Source organism: Ostrea edulis, chromosome 5 (assembly GCF_947568905.1).
Source record: "Ostrea edulis chromosome 5, xbOstEdul1.1, whole genome shotgun sequence".
Taxonomy (NCBI): Eukaryota; Metazoa; Mollusca; class Bivalvia; order Ostreida; family Ostreidae; genus Ostrea; species Ostrea edulis.
In genome coordinates this window covers 26,793,854-26,814,523 of record NC_079168.1, presented here as the reverse complement: position 1 = coordinate 26,814,523, position 20,670 = coordinate 26,793,854, and the positions used below count along the sequence as shown (strand labels likewise).

Sequence of the window (20,670 nt, the reverse complement as noted above, 5' to 3'; positions counted from 1 at the left end):
AAATAGGTTCGTGAGTTCGTTTCCATGGTAACGAACATCAAAGATACCCTTGCTGGAGACATTATAATTGACTGAAATTTACTATTTGTCTAAAAGGGGGTATGGAACTAACATCAGAGCAGTGAAAAAATTCCTAAAGTGATTAAAGTAATTAGCATTAGTTTTAATTTAACAGAAAAATTCATTTCTAAATAGGTCTTTGAGTTCGTTACCATGGTAACCATCATCAAACATATCCTTGCTGGAGACATCATATTTAGAACCTGTAGAGAACCCGGAAGTGTATGGCTGACATCAGAATAATTAAAAAATTCTAAAATGGAATGAAATGGATAGCATTATATTTATTTTATCAGAAAAAGACATTTTTGACATAGGTCCGTGAGTTCGTTTCCATGGTAACCGTCATCAAACATATCCTTGCTGGAAACATCATGTTCAAAACCTGTAAACAAAAAATGGAAAGGTATGACTGACATGAGAATAATTAAAAGATTCTAAAATTGAGTGAAATGGATAGCATTATGTTTATTCTATCAGAAAAATACATTTTTGACATAGGTCTGTGAGATCGTTCCCATGGTAACCATCATCAAACATATCCTTGCTGGAGACATCATATTTAGAACCTGTAGAGAACCCGGAAGTGTATGGCTGACATCAGAATAATCAAAAAATTCTAAAATTGAATGAAATGGATAGCATTATGTCTATTCTATCAGAAAAAGACATTTTTGACATAGGTCTGTGAGATCGTTACCATGGTAACCATCATCAAACATATCCTTGCTGGAGACATCATATTTAAAACCTGTAGAGAACCCGGAAGTGTATTAATTAAAAAATTCTAAAATTGAGTGAAATGGATAGCATTATGTCTATTCTATCAGAAAATGACATTTTTGACATAGGTCTGTGAGTTCGTTCCCATGGTAACCATCATCAAACATATCCTTACTGGAGACATCATGTTCAAAACCTAGTGTAAAAAAAACACCAAAAAACGGAAGGGTATGACTAATTTAAAAATTCTAAAATTGATTGAAATGGGTACCACTATATTTAATTTACCAAAAAAAAACCCCACCTGTTTTGACATACATGTTGGTCTGTGAGTTCGTTTCTATGGTAACAATCGTCAAACATATCCATACTGGAGACATTATATTCAAAACCTGTGAAAAATATACGTGTAAGGCTGACATCATAATAATTAAAAAATTCCAAAAATTACGTGAAATGGATAGCATTATATATATTTACTATTAAATAAATATATATATTAAATATAATAAATATTTATATATAATTATTGCTTTATGAAGGAGCTTTTTAAAGATTTGTTCCCTATATATTCAGATATAAAACTTTGATCCCCTATTGTAGCCCCATCCTACTCCCCAGGAGCCATGGTTTCAACAAACTTTAATCTGCACTATGTCAGGAAGCTGCCATGAACATTTGAACTTTCCTTGCCCAGCAGTTCTTGAGAAGATTTTTAATTGACCCCTCCCTATTTTTGTAATTATCTCTTTTATACCTTTAAAGGTAGCATGGCCCTTCATTGCATGAAATTGGCCTGCTTGTTCTGGAAGTATTGTACTGGAGATTGATTGATTGAATATTGTTTTACGTCCCTCTCGAGAATATTTTACTCATATGGAGATGTCACCAATGCCAGTGAAGGGCTGCAAAATTTAGGCCTATGCTCGGTGCTTAGGGCCATTGAGCAGGGAGGGATCTATCTCGTGCCACATCTGCTGTGACATGGGACCTCGGTTTTTGCAGTCTCATCCGAAGGACCGCCCCATTTAGTTGCCTCTTGCGACAAGCAAGAGGGTACTGAGGATCTATTCCAACACAGATCCCCACAGGATTTTTGTGGAGAATTTTTTATAAATTTGTCAATATATATCTACTATTTCGCTATTATCTCCCCTTGGAGCAGGGTGTTACCCTTCATTTCATCAGACTTAACTTGCCTCGACCCAAGGATGCTTTTTGCCAAGTTTGTTTGAAATTGGCCAAGTGGTTCTGGAGAAGAAGTCAAAAATGTGAAAAGTTTACAGACAGTCAGACGATAGACAATGGGTGATCAGAAATGCTCACTTGACCTAAAAATGAGTTGCATTTCTTTATAAAATCATATCAAAGATAAAAATTCTGCAATCTTAAGTAAAATAAAAATTTCATTTGTAACTAGTTCTAATTGTAACTGGGACCATTACATATGTTCCCCAAACCAGTTAAAAAGTAAAGTCATTGTAAACCTATAGCAAAAATCATTTTATTTTAGCCTTTAATTACATGTAGTACATTTCCTATGATTTACTATGGTCATTTCAGTGCAAAGAAATAAAAGAAAGCAATGCACGTGCATACACGCACACACGAGTATGATTCCGTACTTCTGTTGATGTCATTCTAGTACAGGCCTTTCTATCATATACCCACAGAAAGAATTTCTTAATGTTTGCATCAAATACAAGAAAGTTATAGTGATTTTAAAATCATCCAATCAGAAATCATCACACGTGCGTGCACGTGCTGACCAGTAATTTTAACCACAGCAATTTGTAAGGAGTACCAAGACACACCTAAAACCTCAAAATCAAAAGAATTTGATGAAAAACAAAAACATTATCGTCCTTAAAAAAATTAACTTTTGAAATGTGATGCATGTGCATGCACGTTTGCGTTGGCATTTTTTGTTACACCAATATATATATACACATATCATCTACCTATGAAGTGAATATCAACTCATTCGCTTCATTAATAAGAGAGTTACAGATGTTTTAGTACATGTATTATCCAATTAAAAAGAAGCGCACGTGCATGCGCGTGCAGATTGGTAATTTTGACAATCCAGATCAGTTAAGGATCTCAATATCTACCTATGATATGAATATCAATCCATTTGAATGAGCAACAAAAAAGTTACACTGATTACAAAATTCGTGTACGAAAAATGTGATGCATGTGCATGCACGCGCGTGCAGACAACACGACTATCATTTTGCGTATATACAAATGATATACTATCATCCTAACAAGGTTTCATGTTGATTCCTTGTGAATTCTGATTTTCAATTTTTTGGTACCAAAATTGCAATGCACGTACGTGCGCGTACATGCACATGCAGACAAATTACTATTGTTTAGTTTTGTGTTTGCATCCCCCACTCTTCCATATTTCTTTCCTGTGGGTGCATTGTTCAAATATTGACAACATGTATTTGAACAATTTTAGGTATCTATTAAAAGAATCAATAAATTATATACATGTAGTTGTGTGTGTATAACTTAAATTAAGACATAAAATTGTAATGAAGTATGTGCCCCTATGATATATATTAATAGAATAATTAAACAATATTAAATTTTACAATGAATATCATAAGTATTCAAGATTATTACTTTAGAGGTTATTTTGTATGCAGGGTCCTGTATAAAAACTTATTACTAAGTATAAATTTTGTAGTAAGTTTTCTGGTTATTGGGTCAATGGCAGAGTCAACATACAAAATTTGATCCATGGTTGTTGAGTGTCCATCATGTTTAGGGGCGAAATCAAAAGACCATGCAATGTCAGGAAAAAAAAATTAAATTCAAATAGTTAGGGGGCCTCAGGGAAAGTAAAAACTCAAATAAGTTTTTGTCATCCAACATCGATTTCACTTTATTGGAAAAAAGACAAGTGGCTGTTAAAAACCACATAATAATATATTACATTTTACCGGTAATGAACATTAAATATTTTAAATGTACACTTTAATTTGTGAATAAACAGGAGTAAAAGTATAACAGTATTATTTATATTCGCATGTTTTTACTTGTTAATCGATTAATTTCAACATTCATAATATTTAGATTTAAGGGGAGTGGGGTGTGATTTTGTGAAAACTATGTAAAACGTATACGGTACCAATTTTGATGTGAATTTAGTTTTTTGTCAGACATTGAACTTTTGATTTCGCCATCGCCCCTTTACATGTTAAATGATTTAAGAATTCCTCTCAAAACTTAGAGGTACACTTGCATCAAATATTTGATGTGTGTCTTGCCCAAACTGCATTTAGCATTAGGACTAACTTATTGACAGGTGCAATTATATAAACCTAGATACATTGTACCTTAATGATAGCCAATAGTATATGATATAATGAAAAAGAGCCAAATTAATTCACTGAATATAACTTTCAATTAAGCTCAATAAAATAATTAGTTAAGGGTACAAATTCAATATATGTGAAACAATAATGGACTTTCAATATTTTAATATAGTCTGTTAAATTGTGATATTGATTTATTACAGTTGAAAAATCAAAGGGTCTTATAAAAGTTACTATATTCACATCAAATACAAAATAATATGTATTAGTAAATAGTTCGAAATAGTTTCAATTTAAATTTTACATAATATCTCTTATTTAGAGAATTCAGAAAATCAAGTATTTTAATAAAAAGACCAGAAGGATATGAAAAGTTAAAAGCCTAGCATTATATGTTTATTTGCAAGAGTTATGTATTTGCATCAAAATATCTGTATCTATGATGTAACCCATGTTTCTTTTTTATGCACAAGTAACTTATTTTGGTGAGTGTATACTTATTCATGGTGGGCAGTATATACATGTAGGTATGTATGCATTTAAAAAAAAACTAGAGTTCCTTGCAAAATTATGCATATAACAAAAACGTACATATTTATCATAATACCATGCTTGTCATTTTTTCATTATAGGACTTGGGGAATCTTTAATTTGCATATATATTTTAAAAACAAGCACAATATGATATCATGATATCAAATGCCTTGCAGCAAAATTATCCAGCTAGCTTGACAATTCCCAAATATTGTTTACATGAAATAGATATAGAACAATTATATTTTACTCTCACATGGTATGTGTAACACAAAAAAGGTGAATACAACTAGATTTCATCATTGAATCTGTCTACATGGTCTAGCTGATATTTAATAGTGGACACTTTGGCCCGAAGAAACTAGATAATACATTAGGTGAATAGAAAACTAATAATGTTAAATAAATTTCTTTAATGAAGCGTCTTGTTAAAAAAAATATTTAGTGTTGTACATGTATAATAGTAGTGTCATAGTGTTGAAATTGTTGGGCTGAATTTAAACTTAATTGGCAGAAAATACCTAGCATCCATCTTCCTGCATGATTGAAAAAGGCCATGGTTACCTTACGATTTTATTGTAATCAGCTATCAATTAGTGTATTACTATTCCTTTGTAATAAAATTACTTTTTTGTTACTCGGGGGGAGGGGAGGGGGGTATTTGAATTACTGAACTGAAAAACAATACTGATACATCAATGAACCTCGGCTATTTACATGAAGTGTTAATATTGGGGCCTAAGGAAGCTGAGTGACAATTCATATTCTTTTTGTTGTTCAACACATTCATGCTGGCATAGAATTGCAGCATACTGTCATGAATGAGTCAACTTTCACATCTTACGTTAGGCCTATAACTCATTGAAAAATAACCTTTGTTTAAATCATAATTCTAAACTCATTTTTATGAAATCTAAAACATTTATCAAAAAACATTTGATCTGGACATAAATTCTATTCATGATTTCAAAAACTTTTAGCAACATTAGATGCAGAAAACATGCATGATTAATGAAATTTATCATTCCATTTTATTATATTCCTTTGTAAGAGTGGAACACAATCATATAATATGTGTATGGCTGCAATGTTCCGGGGAAAAAATAAGACACTGAAACAAGATACTGGAGATATTTGTGCTGTTAATGGTGTAAAGGTTACTATGAATTGAATCTTAATAAGTGGATGAAAATGATTTCAAAATCAATTATATAGTAAAATAAATAAAAGTTGACCCATTTATGGCATTATGATGTATATTTTGCACAAAGTGAAAATAAATCAAAGCATGTCACTGGGTTTGTATAATTTGTATGTGGTGGTAGATTTTTATAGTGTCAGCTGTCTCTGTTTTCTGTACTGCAAACATCAATTATTAAAGGAAGAAAAAATCTTACTCATCAATTTATGTAAAACCAAAGATCCACCACTGATCTATTGTGTATATCCTAGCTTTATATGACCCCTCCTCCAACAGATATTTAAATTTATAGAGATGTATATTAAAACTTGACAAATACTTTAACATATTCATACTCAGATGCTTGTATCATACACTTTGTATGTTTGGCTAAATAATTTAGGTTGATCTAGATCTTCAAAGTCTATGAACAATCAGTTGACATTGACAATTTAATAAGCGCCGGTGAATTCATACCCTATTTCAATATTGTTTTCAAGCATCGATTTTCATGGAATTTTTGGGAAGATTTGCACTTGAACAATTTTGTTTTCTTCTTATTTGACGTACATGCGTACTCGGCATTAATTTATTAACCTGTTAACAGTGATTGACAAACCTGAACACATGTCTTGCGTCTGCGATTGCAAATATAGATGATCCGGCGTCTGGTGTCTTGGTGAGGCAGCTTTCCATCGTCTTCTGTGGGTCAAAAAACCTTGATGTAACGCTGGATCGCTTTAGCTGACTGAAATCCGCGTTTTCCCCGCATTTCAATGTTTCAAAAGTCTCACTATGTTTACATTGCCGAAAAGTAATTAAAGTCGTAAAATTTACGCGATTTGTTTTTATTTCGAATATAATAATATTTTTGTCATATTATGTAAAATATATCTATAGAATTAATTGCATTGTAGATATTATCTAACATACACTCAGAATCAAATAGGAGATGCGAACGACATAGGATTTATTTACGTCATTCGGAGTTGCGCGGTAATTTCAAAATCGTCAGTCCCGTACTTTAAATTCATATTCTTGATATTACCAAAATGGACACAAAATTTGCTTTTAAAAACAACATAACACCAACACCCCGAATAGGTAGGTGGGCAATATTTTTGTAATGCCTGCATCTTATAAGTCATTGACCTATGGTACATAAACCCATTTTATAATTTTGATACACAACCTTAAGCTGTTTTTAATAGCAGTAATTCACATACTTGAAAATTGTGTTGTTATAAACAATGGATATGTTGGAAATATTGTTAGGCATCAATTTTCAATATTGCATCGTGAATCATCTTTTTAACGCCATCATCAAATAATGCAATATTCATGGAAATGAAGGAAATTATTTGCTACAAATTAGAAAAGTGCACTTATGTTCTTCTGGAAGGAGTACTGACACCAGCCAAAAGACCATCCATAGTCAGGGTTTTTTCACTAAAGTTGGATTAATAGAGAACGAAAGAAATAAAATCAAAGGGTTGTGAAAATCAGGGCTTACAAAATGTTGGAAAAGCATGCATACCTATTAATTGATATACTAACGTTACATGTAGCTGCTACTGTTCCTATTTAATGTTTACATGGTGACAAAACAGTCAGATTACCAACATTTTTATAACAGGACTTTTGGACTATCTCTAGTCAAAACTTACTCAAATTAGTATAAGGAGGTAACATACTTGTTGTTAATGCAAATGGAAAGAGATCTAATTAACCAACATCAAGTTTCCAAGGAAGTAGTTTTCTATAGCAAGTAAACTACATATTGCATTATTTCTTAATTAGGATATTTTAGCCAGCCTATGAATACAAACACAAAGTTATGATATCATAGAATCAAGCTACTGAAGTACATAGAATTGTTTTCAATGATTATGGTTGCTGGCCCTTTTATTTCCATAGTAACATATTTTTCTTCATATTTCCCCCTTTATTATAATAATCAAATATAAATGCTTAAACAGAGTTACATAATGCTTTTACAGGAAATACCTATAAACATAAATATCTAGTACTCTTATCTTGTGAATAACCAAAAATACATTGGATACAAAGTAATTCAAACACATTTATAAAATTTCATTTTTATTATAAGTATAATCTTTTACCACTGTCTTTTGATTTCAAGATTTTATAGATGTTTTCTTCATCAACTTATGACTAATCCATGGAAATTATGAAATTTTGTACTTTATAACAATTATTTAGATTATGACAACACTTTCACATAACAATAGGTATACATGTTTCTGCTTCCTGAAACAAATCAGTTTTATAGTTAGCATTTTTATTCAAAGCTAAAAGGAATCATATATCTTATATAATGGTTGTTATGGTAACACAATTATTTATCATTGACATAGCTAAGCTAATCTAAGCAGTCATTTGTACATAATACATTTATTTGTTCAAATATAATATGACAATGAGATAGTTTACACTATAACATGGTATTAAGCAAACCTGTAATGCTCTCTAATACAACTTATCATTATGATAAATGATGTACTACTTCACTTATTATAACTCTGTTTTCAAATATTGAAATATGGTTGCTATGACAACTAAAATATTTCATAACATGAGGATGCATAATATACATGTATCATTGTTTATGCCAAATTTAATACATTAGGGATATCAAATTGATAAGATATTCAAACATTACTCATATATTCAGATCATGAGATTTGTTATATTCCCTTGGCAACCAATTTTTGAAGCTATATATTTTTTATTAGCAAAATAAGACATAGTTTGTTGGTAATTTTTTTTTTTTAGATTTTACACATAAAGAGATGAATTAAATCATATATAACTTTCAAGCATATGTTGTCGTGTTTCTTGTAAATGATGTCATAAAATGGCTTAAAATTGATGTTTTTCAAAAATAGTCAAAATGACAAAATTGACAAATTGAAAAATGACATTGATTTTTCATCTAAGGAAACAACAGGTAATCCAATATTGATTTATTGATTTTTTTATTATGTATTTTTTATGATTAACCTAATCTTTAAGCAAGCAATAGAGAAATTTGCACACCAGTCAATTTAATTTATTTATATTTAATTAAAAACAGGCCAAATCGAGCATTTCTAATCACCATGGGAGCTATTTTCAATGTGTACTTGTTACTATGGCAACAACAGTACCTTAATTACAATTTTTGTGCCAAATTCTATGATAGGGTATCAAATAATCACTATATACCATATTTCAGTAAAATTGGCAAGGGTACCTATCCATCCCTATATTGAAAATATTGATGCTTACAGAGAATGGCTCTTAAAGCAATTGAGAGACATGATCACCATATCCTGGCGATAAGAAACATTACTACAAGAATATTGGAATTCCACGATGGAATGCCATTCCGTTTCTTTTACAGCTGAATGATTTGTTTTTCGTTAGAATACATATTCAATAGGATATCTATTTATATCTATTTATATATTCACCTCTGGTAAATCCAAGGGCCCGTGTTTGTCCAACTCTCCATTTTGTATTCCTTATAACAGACATTATTTGTCGAAATGCGCATCTGGTGCATCACAATTGGTACCGTATATATAAGTTTTACATTATAAGAGTTACAAGATTCTTATTAGGCAGAATGTATTTAAACGTGTCTTCATGGGAAGACAAAATATCTTGCTGTGGCTAAGTATAAAGCATGTGTCGAAGACACTGGGATTTCCTTTTAGCTCAATCAAGGAATCCCAGTTAACTTCCTAAACAGCTGTAAATCTAGATATCGATTAAAGGTTCTTATTATGATGCACTTAAAATGACCATACAGGATCTAGTCCATGTACATTGTACAAGTTTGAATGTATTGATAATCTTTGAAAACTACAAAATTATTCCTACATACCGATAGTATTCATGCTTTCTTCATATAGGGGTATTTAGAATTGTTTCCTCTGTTCCGACATTTTTAAAAAATAAAAATGGTGTATCACAATTTCCTTCTCTGTCCTTGGAAACTGTTTAGGATGCTTAAAATGCTGGCGGACGATTCGATGCGACGGTTAATAATGGATATTTCTTATGGAAACTTTTCTTGTGAAATTGTATATTCACAACCTATGCCGTTGAGTTAAGCTATTTTGATTACCATGATGAGAAGCTGAATTACAGTCTCTACTTGTGTAAATATCATATTATGCAAAATAACTACGACTGTTTCGTTAGGATTATAAATTTAAAAGTATTTTAGCTGAAAGTAAACGGAAACATCAAATACACCAAGTAAAAACTTGACCGACAGCTTGTAGAAGGTGCTTAGACCTTATAAGAAAACCCCATATAAAACAAATTAACGTCCTGAAAATTTGATGTGTTTTACAATAACCAAACAGAATAGCTTGTTCAAACATTATAAATAATAGTACGGAATGGGTAATTTGGCATACGTATTTGTTCGAAAACCGTCAATTTGACAGGTGTGATTAAAGGGATAATTTCATTTACGTATTTGTTTTCTAAAACTTCCGTTTGTTACAGTGTATATAAAGACATGGTATTGTCTCTCGATATAATTGAGACTCGCAAGGACGGATATTCAATATGGTTCCTATGAGGGTATTACTGCTGTTCGCAATACCACTAATTGGTATTTTTCTGCAAAGTAAATATCAACCTATCTTTACTGTAAATTTCTAATTATACGCGAGGAATTTATTATCACGTAGTTTTGCGAGAAACATCACTTGCGAAAAATATTTGACGCTTTTTTTTCATATTGCTAAAATACATGCAAAAAAATTAATCAACAGAATACTCGCGTATTTATTTTCTCGCGATTTGATGTCCATGAGTGATTTCGCGATGATAAATGCTCGCGTAAAATAAAAAATGTACAGTATCTATATGTGCAACTGTAATATCTATCGTGTTATTTTCATTTATATTTATTGAAAGTTGTGACTCACAAAACTTATAATTTCAGAATCATCCAGCAGGAGCATTGACGAAAGTAATCATCATGTCGAAAGTTCCTCAGACCTCGGTGAGTAACTTCATCTGCTTATGAAATTAATAGCATTATATATCTAATTCCGTTTTTAATCACTGTTATTTACTGCGGACTACACGTTTTTACCCAATGGAGCTATACGCCTCACGCTGGGTGTTGCCGATTCAAAATGGATGTTTATTCCTCCTAGATTCCCGATCCCACTTTTAGTATATCTAAGGTTCCATATTTGTACAGCCTTATTGAATACCCTAGAGCTTGTTTTCCATATGATCAATTATTGCATTGAGGCAGACTAGTGAGAAACAAACTGATGTTACATTGATTTCAACACTCCCGCTTAAACTTAGTATTTCACAAATTATATGGCCGTTATAACGACATAGTTTACTAATACAACAGGTTGATCGAGGTGCTTACTCCTACTAGGCACATGATCACACTCCTGGTATATCCAAGGGTCCGTGTTTGCCCGACTCTGTATTTTGTAATGCCTGTAGGAGTTATAAAATTGATCACTGTTCGTTATCTTTACATTTCAATAGTAATGTAGCTTGAAATTAACAAAGCTGGTCTTTCATATCTATATGGAAATATTCCATTATCACTTGCATGTAAATCAATGTTCGGTTGTATTTGCAAACTAGATTGCTATAACGACCATAGAATTTGCGGTATGCTGACTTTAAACGAAACTGTTGGAAGTCCTGCACCATCAACTTGTTTGTCAGTAGTCTTCTTCATCAACAAAAATGGAAAACGCAAATGTTTATATCTATTGATTACTCATCTAAAAAATTACTTTGTTAATAACTACTCTGATTCACGCACAAATACTTTGAAATTGAAATGAATTCCTCATTGACAATGTCTTCGTAGTCTTTGGTGATCAGGTCTTCCTAAAGTCTGTTGAAATACCTATGGGCACGAATTGTGCTCATTTGCTAGCTGACCTGTTTTTATATTTATATCAAGCAGAATTTATTCAATAACTTCTACTTGAGAAACAAATCCCTTGCTGTGGTCTTCAATGCGACATTTAGATTTACCGATAACGTTTTACGTATTAAAGATGTTAATATTCATTCATATGTAAATTCGATATATTCTTGTGAGCTGGAAATAAATGAAACCACAGAGTCATCCACTTCGGTTTCATACTTAGATATTTGATTTAAAATAGATATTAACGGGAAATGAACAATTCAAATTTATGATAAACGGGATGGTTTCAGCTTCTCCATCGTCTACTTTCCATAGTTAGGCACCTATAACCCATTATCACCTGTACATGGTGTTTATATCTCTCAACTGATTCGATACATACAGGCGTGTTCTGCAAATAACCAGGTTTTACAAATAAGAATGACAAACAATTTGATGGTGCAAGGGTTCCGACAGTCTCGTTTAAAGTCAGCATTTTGCAAATTCTATGGTCGTTATAACAATCTCATTTGCCAATACAACCTATCATTGGGTCTAATGCTGACCGACGTATTTTATGGTGATTTCTATGCCGTTCTTGGCACACTGATTTTGACTACAGATAAGTCCGTTGACCTGATAAGATACAGGACTCAAAGCGGGTGTGATCGGTCGACAATGGATATTTAATCCTCCGAGGCATCTGATCTCAGCTCTGGTATATGCAGGGGTCCGTGGTTGCCCAACTTTCTGTTTTGCATTGTTTACAGGTGTTATGAGATTGATAACTTTTCGTTATCTTTATCTTTCAATAAGCAACTGTCTATAATGTCATATCTTTAAAATGTCATACCAATTGTTTGGGCGTTCTTGGCACATTCATTTTGACTTAGGATAACTTTGTTTACCTGATCAAGATATAGGGCCCACAGTGGGTGTGGCTGGTCGACAGGGGATGCTTAATCCCCCGCGACATCTGATCCCACATCTGGTATGTCCAGTGGCATTTGTTACCCCAATGCTCTATTTTGTATTGCTTATAGCTCTTAGGGCGTACACGTTTACTATTATTTCGGATTTCAAAATTTCGGTTGAGCATCACTGAAGACACATTATTTGTCGAAATGCACATCTGGTGCATCAAAATTGGTACCGTATAAGTTTTACATTATAAAAGTTATGAGATTGATCACTGTTCGTCATCTCCAGCTTTCATTAAAAAGTGTAGTTATTATTTCATGAGGAATGGTCGTGCAATGTGTTTAAAAGTCATACGTTTTGATGTTGTTGATTTGAGAAAAGAATTGTTTAGCGTCCACATTTGATTACCACCATTTCTGGCATTTGTAGTCGCACAGTACGTTTCAACTTTCTTTTTCACGGGTGTTGATATTTTCGTGAGGAGCAAATATAGATTCGTGGTATACCATTTACTGGATCCAACAATGTATCTTTATTTGTAAGGATTTTCATGAATTGTAGGAATGCAGTATAGGTACGGTAACTCATATTCATACGACCCATTGACTGGGATATTAAATGTGTTCAAAACTGAAGCATGGTTTTGAAGAATTTCATCCTTTTAAAATGCAGTTGGGGTATAAGTACGATTCTCAAAAGTAGAATTAATGCCAAGTCCGTTTAAAATACAATTGTAATAACGATCCTTTCAAACAAAGACAACTTTGTTAAAAGCTTTGTCAACTGGAACCAAAACATAGTCCTCATGTAACCTATCTGATTCTTTTATCACTTCTGGATTACTAACCTCATACGGATAGATTGTACATAGTTTTGTTTTGATGTGTCGTTTGTAATAACAACCCATGCATCCAATTTTTATATCAAATTCTATAAACAAATGTTTCAATGTTTACTGGGTATATATAAAAGGCGATTAAAATAGATTTAGAAAATAGTTCGATATAATAATCTCACTTTTCCATCAAAAAGTTTCATTCAAATCCAGTAATTGTTACATTTCAATAAAAACAGTAGAATTAGATGGTGATATCGTAGATAACCCAACGGTATGAAAATTTAAAGTCCCAATTTCTGAAAACAAATAGTAAAACTCGCCTCATAATTATAAATCTTTTTTCAGATGGGAAGCATGAGCTGATTCGAACCAGGCGAGATATAGATAGTGCAATTGCAGGTAGTATAGTGCCTAGATGATTTTGTATGTATTGCAGATAAAATTATCTCTTAGATGGTATGTTACGAAGAATAATTAAAACTTTTTTTTCACATTTCTCTTAGATATGATAGAGTCTGAACGTGCAGTGGGCGATTCAGCGCTATCAAATGAGGGTAAGTGTTTGAAATCATTTTAGCATCAATGTTTTATTTGAGATTACCTGTTTGAATAGATATTTCATTTTGAAAACATATAACATGACAGCAGGAACTGTGAAGTTTAAGGAAAGTTGATGGATGCTAGTTAACATTTCATAAAACACATACTGGCGTGAAACCTTGCGGTTAATCAGTCATGTTCAAATATGAGATTTTTTCTTACATTTCTTCATTTCTATTGAATTTGCAGCCATCATAAAATGCGTACTATATTTTACAACATATACTGTAAATGCATAACATTTGGCTGTGTATTCTATTTAGCGCCTTTGGCGGAACGCAGCTTCCGCTAAATCAAGTACATCGCTAAATGCCATCCGTAAATATAGATGTTTAAAGTAATTCGAGAATGCGCTAAATGAAATCTACGCTAACTTGTTGAAAAAACGATTTCCGCCAAATATCGTACACGCCAAATATAATACGTTTACAGTATTCTGTCACTTTGTTGAAGTTTTCAATCATATTAGTGTAGAATACTGAACAATCTATATCTCAATATAAATATATTATTGTAGAATATTTTCTCACATTATAAATATATTAATGTAGACTACTTTATTTCAATATATTCGTGTAGATTACAGAATAATCAGTATATCATTTTGTTATTTTCGTGTAGATTACTTTATCTCTTTATAACTAAATTAATGTAGAATACTGAACAATCAGTATCTCATTATAATTATATCATTAAAGAATACTGAACACTCGCTATCTCATTGTAGTTATAGTAGTGTAAAATACTCTCTCTTTCATTATAATTATATTAGTGTAGAAGACAGACGAATCTGTCATTATAAGTATATTAGCGTAGTAGACTGAGGAATCAACATCTCATTATGATTATGTTATTATAGAACACTAAACAATCACTAACTTCTTTTGATCATTGATTGAAAAGATCAATAAAAATTGTGAATTATTCATCAGATGAAACACATGACATACAAAAACGTTGGGGCCGACGTAGGAGAAAAGGGGGCCGCAGGAGGTCACGACGTAGAAGGAGAGTCAGTGTCGGCCGTGTTATAGAGGGAGTAGGACAAGGTAACTACAAAGCTTCACCTGATAATGGCCTATGAGTATGTGAATATGTTTTCATGTTCATGTGTACCTAAAAAAAGTGCATTTTATTTTGTATGAAATACAAATGCATTTTATTTATTGTTACATATATTCACTTAGTACTTACAACTTTTCTCTTGGAGCAGATTGGCTTTCGTTTCCCATCTCTGTTTTGGGACATATTATGTGTTATTCATTGTTACATCGATCTGGTTTGATAACAAATAAGTATATATGCGTATGTTCAAGTAAGAGAAAAGGTCCCTTCTGCACCAACAGGAACTGTTTCTAGTTCCATTTCCTCATTATGGGGTGCTGTGGTCAGAGATAACGCTCGTGAGCCATTTATCTATTCATTTATTCAGGCATCTCTTCAAGAACAATTTATCAATCATTCACTCCAATATGAGGGAATGGTTTCATGTTTGTCAGTTAACCTTTGATCAATGTGTGGAAAAGTCAGATATTTTTTTTTATGAAATACATATATGTATAGGCTCTTTTCACTGAATTATACGATTTCTGAAAGTGTTTGATAAAACTTACACGGTACCAATTTTGATGCACCAGATGCGCATTTCGACAAATAATGTCTCTTCAGTGATGCTCAGCCGAAATGTTTGAAATCCGAAAGTGTTTGGTGCAAGATTGCGTCATCAACCGTTGTTTTCAAAACTTGATGTGAAATGACACGTGTTTTCTATCAGGTAGAATTTCCACGTCATACAATTAATGATCACCGTTTACATTTTGAATCGCTGATATTTATCATTTTTGGTGATTACTGACTCTATAAATGCGCTGCTTTCAATTGTTTTGCATTTATCCAAGTAAGACAACTTTGTTTTCTGATGTAGACCTCTACTATTTTCACTGATCTCAATATAGAAAGATGTATTTACTATATGCAGGTTTAGGTATCGCACAGTCTGTCAAGGATTTGTTTGGGAGATGAGACATTGGTAGGAACGATGACGACAATGCGTGAGGATGAATATTAGAATGAAGATGCCTAAAATGGATGCACAACAAATCATACCAAATAAAAAAAATATTTAGTAATGGCATTTTTTTTCCTTCTACACAATGGAAAAAACTTTCAATAGAGATAATCATTTCCTAGGTTTCAGCTACCAGTGTGGAAAACAAAAAAGTCCATAAGCTTCATTGCTCTCCAGAGCAGTCGTACGTTCCCATGTACCGCCTCAAATCTCACACGCGTCCCCACCTTTACCACAGGATTCCAGGTACGAATAAAAAGTGAATGTGCACTAAAGAAACGCGAATGTGTGTAAACACTTCCTACCGCTGTACCTTATGATTTTTAAGAGAGAATTTAAAAACCAAACTTTCTTCAGATGTACACGAAATCGGGATTCCAGCAGACTTCTCAAATCCTTTAACACAGTTTCCAACAAAATACCTTAAAACCACCTTTTCTTCCTTGGTTCCAAGAATCATATCCAGTTATAGCCACTTTTGAAAAGACTAATCAGATTAAAATAAAACGTCGCATATACACAATTGGGTAGGCATGGGAACTTTGTTATCAAATCGCATGCTCCTTTATTGGCTGAACTGTTCTTTCTATTCTTACCAGGCAGAATTTATTCAAAAGACATATGAATGAAAATGATTATTTTTGAAAGATAAAACGTCATCGACATATCTATATGTCAAGTTGAAGGCCACAGCGAGAATGTTTTTCTCCTGTAGAAGCTTTTGAATAAATTTTGTGTCGTAAGAAAATAAAAGGAGCACAATTCCTGCCCATGGATATTCCAATAAACAGTTGGAAGATCTGATTACTAAAGACTACAAATATATTATCAATAAGGAATTCCAGCATCTTTTTTATATCAACTTCAGTGTATTTGGCCTAAATCCGAATGGTGTTTACCAAGGTAATTTGTTTGAATGACTGATCACCAGATATCAATATTTTCTTTTTACATTTTAGTTGAAAACGCAACATTCTATGATATCAAAAATATTTATGTATTTGATGCAATAATTAATTCATTAAACGTCTGGTGAATGCAATTTAAGTCATGTTTCTGTCGCATCTAAAGTCAAAACGGAGTTTTTGTGTCATGGTAGACGTTTACACAAGAAAAAAGACTATCTTTGCTAGGGCCGTGATTGCCATGCACAGGTAAAACACATTTCGCAATTCATTCACATCTATATAAGAAAGAAAAATTCTCAATTTGGATAAACAATCCACGGGTGCGATTTACAAAAAAAGTTACGACTTACGACCAAATTTACATACTGGAATGTTATAGTTTATTGTAAGATCATTCACTCCAAATTCAAAATATCTTTTTTACAATGTTGACAATTAAGCCACAGAAAACTTTTCCTTCATTCACTCAAAGTAATAACAGTGTAATACAATCTAAGAAGAAAAAATCTCTCGCTGCGGCCTTCAATGCGACATTTAGATATATCGATGACGTTTTCTCTATCAATAATAATAGATTTAATTCATATATCGATTTGATATATCCCTGTGAGATCGAAATAAAGGACATCACAGAGTTGTCAACTTCTGCTTCATACTTAGATATGTTATTGAAAGTAGACATTAACAGCAAACTGACAACTCCACTGTATGACAAACGGGATGATTTCAGCTTCTCCATCGTCAACTTCCCATATTTATGTACCAATGTTCCATTATCACCGGCATATGGTGTTTATGCAAGGTGAAGATAACGATCAGTGATCAATCTCATAACTCCTATAAGCAATACAAAATAGATAGTTGGAGAAACACGGACTCCTGACACACCAGAGGTGGGATCAGGTGCCTAGGAGGAGTAAGCATCCCATGTTGACCGGTCACGCCCGCTGTTCGTTATCTTCACCTTGCACTTACGACTTTGTCGTAAGTTGTTTTGTAAAACGGGCCCCAGATAGTATTTTCGTGTTTCAAAGGGAAGGGGAACGCAACTGAAATACAAAATAATACATGTATGAAGTTGGCTTCTAAAAAATGTATGACAAGCAAAATGATAAAAACAAAAAAGAAATGTTTAAAAATGGCTAGTCTTCATTGTCTTCAACAGCAGGGGCAGGGGCGGGTGTTTAGGTTAGAGTCTTTTTCTTTAAGTGCCTTAAAAATTCCATTTTTTTTTCATTTCTTATATCATTGGGGGAGGGGGAATATTTTTGCTATTTATGTACATATTTCGCAAAAGGGTATATACTCCTGACTTTGAAGCTTATATTCTTCCCTTTCATTGCTACAGCTAAACATAAATGATGCGTGGTAGAGGGCAGTCATCCAATAAATTTTCATTTGTTTTACGAAGTAACAAATAGAGCATCCCCCTGCACCCTGATTCTACATGCCCAGGAACAAACTAACCAAACTCGTACCTTCAAAGAATTTACAACATGATTGCAAGAGCCGCAAAATCAGAATGGTTTTCTTGAATGTAATTGGTTAGATCAACGCTACGACGTCATTGCCCACTACTATCATTAAAAATTCAAAGCTTGTCTTTGCAAAAACAAAAAACATTGGAATGTAAATATATCAATTGTATTAATTATTTCCCGAATGATCCTTGTTCTTTTCGAAATTTTTTTACCTAAATATTTCATGTAACGTGCCGTCCATGATATTTGTGTTGTTATGCAATTTGAGGGGATGCGGTAGAAATTCAAAAAATGTGACATAATCATTTCGTGTTTTAGAAATCTTGACGCGATCTTGCATTTAAGTTTGTGCATCAAAACATTCAATCAACATCCTGCCCAGGATATGAATACCCTGTCGATTAGGTAAGAAATGACACAGGGCAACTTCTTTATTTCACAAATTTACTCAACACAAAGGACTGATCTGCATTGTTCAGATAGGTGTCAACAGGATGAAATTGGCACTTGAGAGTACATATCATAATTAGGTACCGAGACGCTAATTGTGACTTTGGAATGTAAGCATGCACACAAGATAATTAATAGAAAATGCATCATTGTCGAGTTGAAGGCCACAGTAAGACATATTGTCTTCAGATGTAAAAGCTTTTTTTGTCATGTAAAACTCTCAATAAATATACCTTGTAGGAATATAAAAACAGGCCAGCAGTGAAAGGAGCGCAATTCGTTTCCATAGAAATTCCATCAGACTGTTAAATGAATTGTTCACCAAATACTACGAAGATATTGTCAATAAGGAACTCCAGTATCTTTTTAATATCAACCTCAATGAGAATTTTAATAAATAAAAAGCGTCTAATTGTCGAACTAGGTAGTGACAAGAGATTTCTTCCCATATAGGAACTTAAACTTCACTTAAAATGGAGATGCTATATCAATACTTGCGATGGTTTTACCTCCATGACATTGTCAAACATAACCAAAAAAACAGAATCTTGAGAATGGTATCAATAATGAACAAAGCTAATCATCTTTGTCAGATCTAATTTTTTTATTAGATTGACCGTCAATATGCTCAGCTAAAAATACGTTCATTTTTATTCTTTTAATGTCCAGCATTATGAGATTGATCACTGTTCGTTATCTTTACCTTTCATTATTTAAAACAAAGAAATCCAGGCAGTTATTTCTCTACTGAAGTCTTTCATTTCTTGTAACCATGCGTTCACTGACATAGTTTGATAGTTTGTTAATACATTTCCCTCTATCCATTATTAATCAAATTTGACTACTGTACAATTTTATATCAAGTCTTTGCAAGAAAAAATTCCCATTATAACATTTTTGTGACATAATTGCAACTCTTTATGTCTGTCTGGAAATTGATGAAATATATAAATAAAATGATTGTGGTTCAATTATATATTACTGCTGCGTATCTATCTATCTATCTATCTATATAAATATATATATTGATGACCAGATGGATTTCGATAACATAATATCATTTATTTCTCAACAGGCTGTTTCGTAATGGAATAGCTCCCCCTCACTCGTCAGGAAAAAAAATGACATCTAATGAAAAACACCTACACGACTGAGTACATGTTACACAGAAACATACTGGGTAGATGCTTATTGCTAAGCATGATTACACACAAGACTGAGTAAATAGAAATTTACGGGAATGACGGCAAGTATTGACAAGTTCTGAACGCTTATTCAATGAAAATTTCTTCGGGATGACATATTATAAAGAATTTCTCTAGAATACATAGATTTCAAAAAGTGCATGCTTCAGATTTAGACACATTTAATATTCCAGTCAATGGGTCGAATGAATATGAGTTATCGTACCTATACTGGATTCCTAAACTACATAAAAACCCTTACAAACAAAGATACATTGCTGGATCCAGTAAGTGCTCTACCAAGCCCCTATCTTTGATCCTCACAAAAATGTTAACAGCTGTGAAGGAGAAACATCAAACTTACTATGCGACTACATATGCCAGAAGTGGTGTTAATCAAATGTGGATTCTAAAAAATTCTGAAGACTTTTAGTAAACTTGAAATCACAGAATTTTTCCCAAATCAATAGT

At 32.6% G+C, this 20,670-nt stretch overlaps 1 protein-coding gene and 1 long non-coding RNA gene across 3 annotated transcripts; one reads left to right on the top strand and one right to left on the bottom strand.

Moving 5' to 3' along the window:
• Nucleotides 1–324: 324 nt before the first annotated feature.
• Nucleotides 325–6,688, bottom strand: LOC125653883 (uncharacterized). Of its 2 annotated transcripts, none has more exons than XR_008803128.1 (3): nucleotides 6,449–6,688; nucleotides 1,088–1,175; nucleotides 325–445 (listed from the first exon to the last, which is right to left on the bottom strand). It is a non-coding gene; the product is annotated as an uncharacterized LOC125653883 (long non-coding RNA). The 2 variants fall into 2 exon arrangements; XR_008803129.1 differs by lacking the exon at nucleotides 325–445 and adding an exon at nucleotides 453–979.
• Nucleotides 6,689–10,384: 3,696 nt separating this feature from the next.
• LOC130054789 (uncharacterized) lies at nucleotides 10,385–16,237 on the top strand. Its single transcript, XM_056165575.1, has 6 exons — nucleotides 10,385–10,477; nucleotides 10,799–10,858; nucleotides 13,854–13,907; nucleotides 14,012–14,062; nucleotides 15,041–15,157; nucleotides 16,087–16,237. The coding sequence occupies exons 1-6, from the start codon at nucleotides 10,417–10,419 to the stop codon at nucleotides 16,128–16,130; spliced, it is 387 nt and encodes a 128-aa protein (XP_056021550.1). The 5' UTR covers nucleotides 10,385–10,416; the 3' UTR covers nucleotides 16,131–16,237.
• The last annotated feature ends 4,433 nt before the right edge of the window (nucleotides 16,238–20,670 follow it).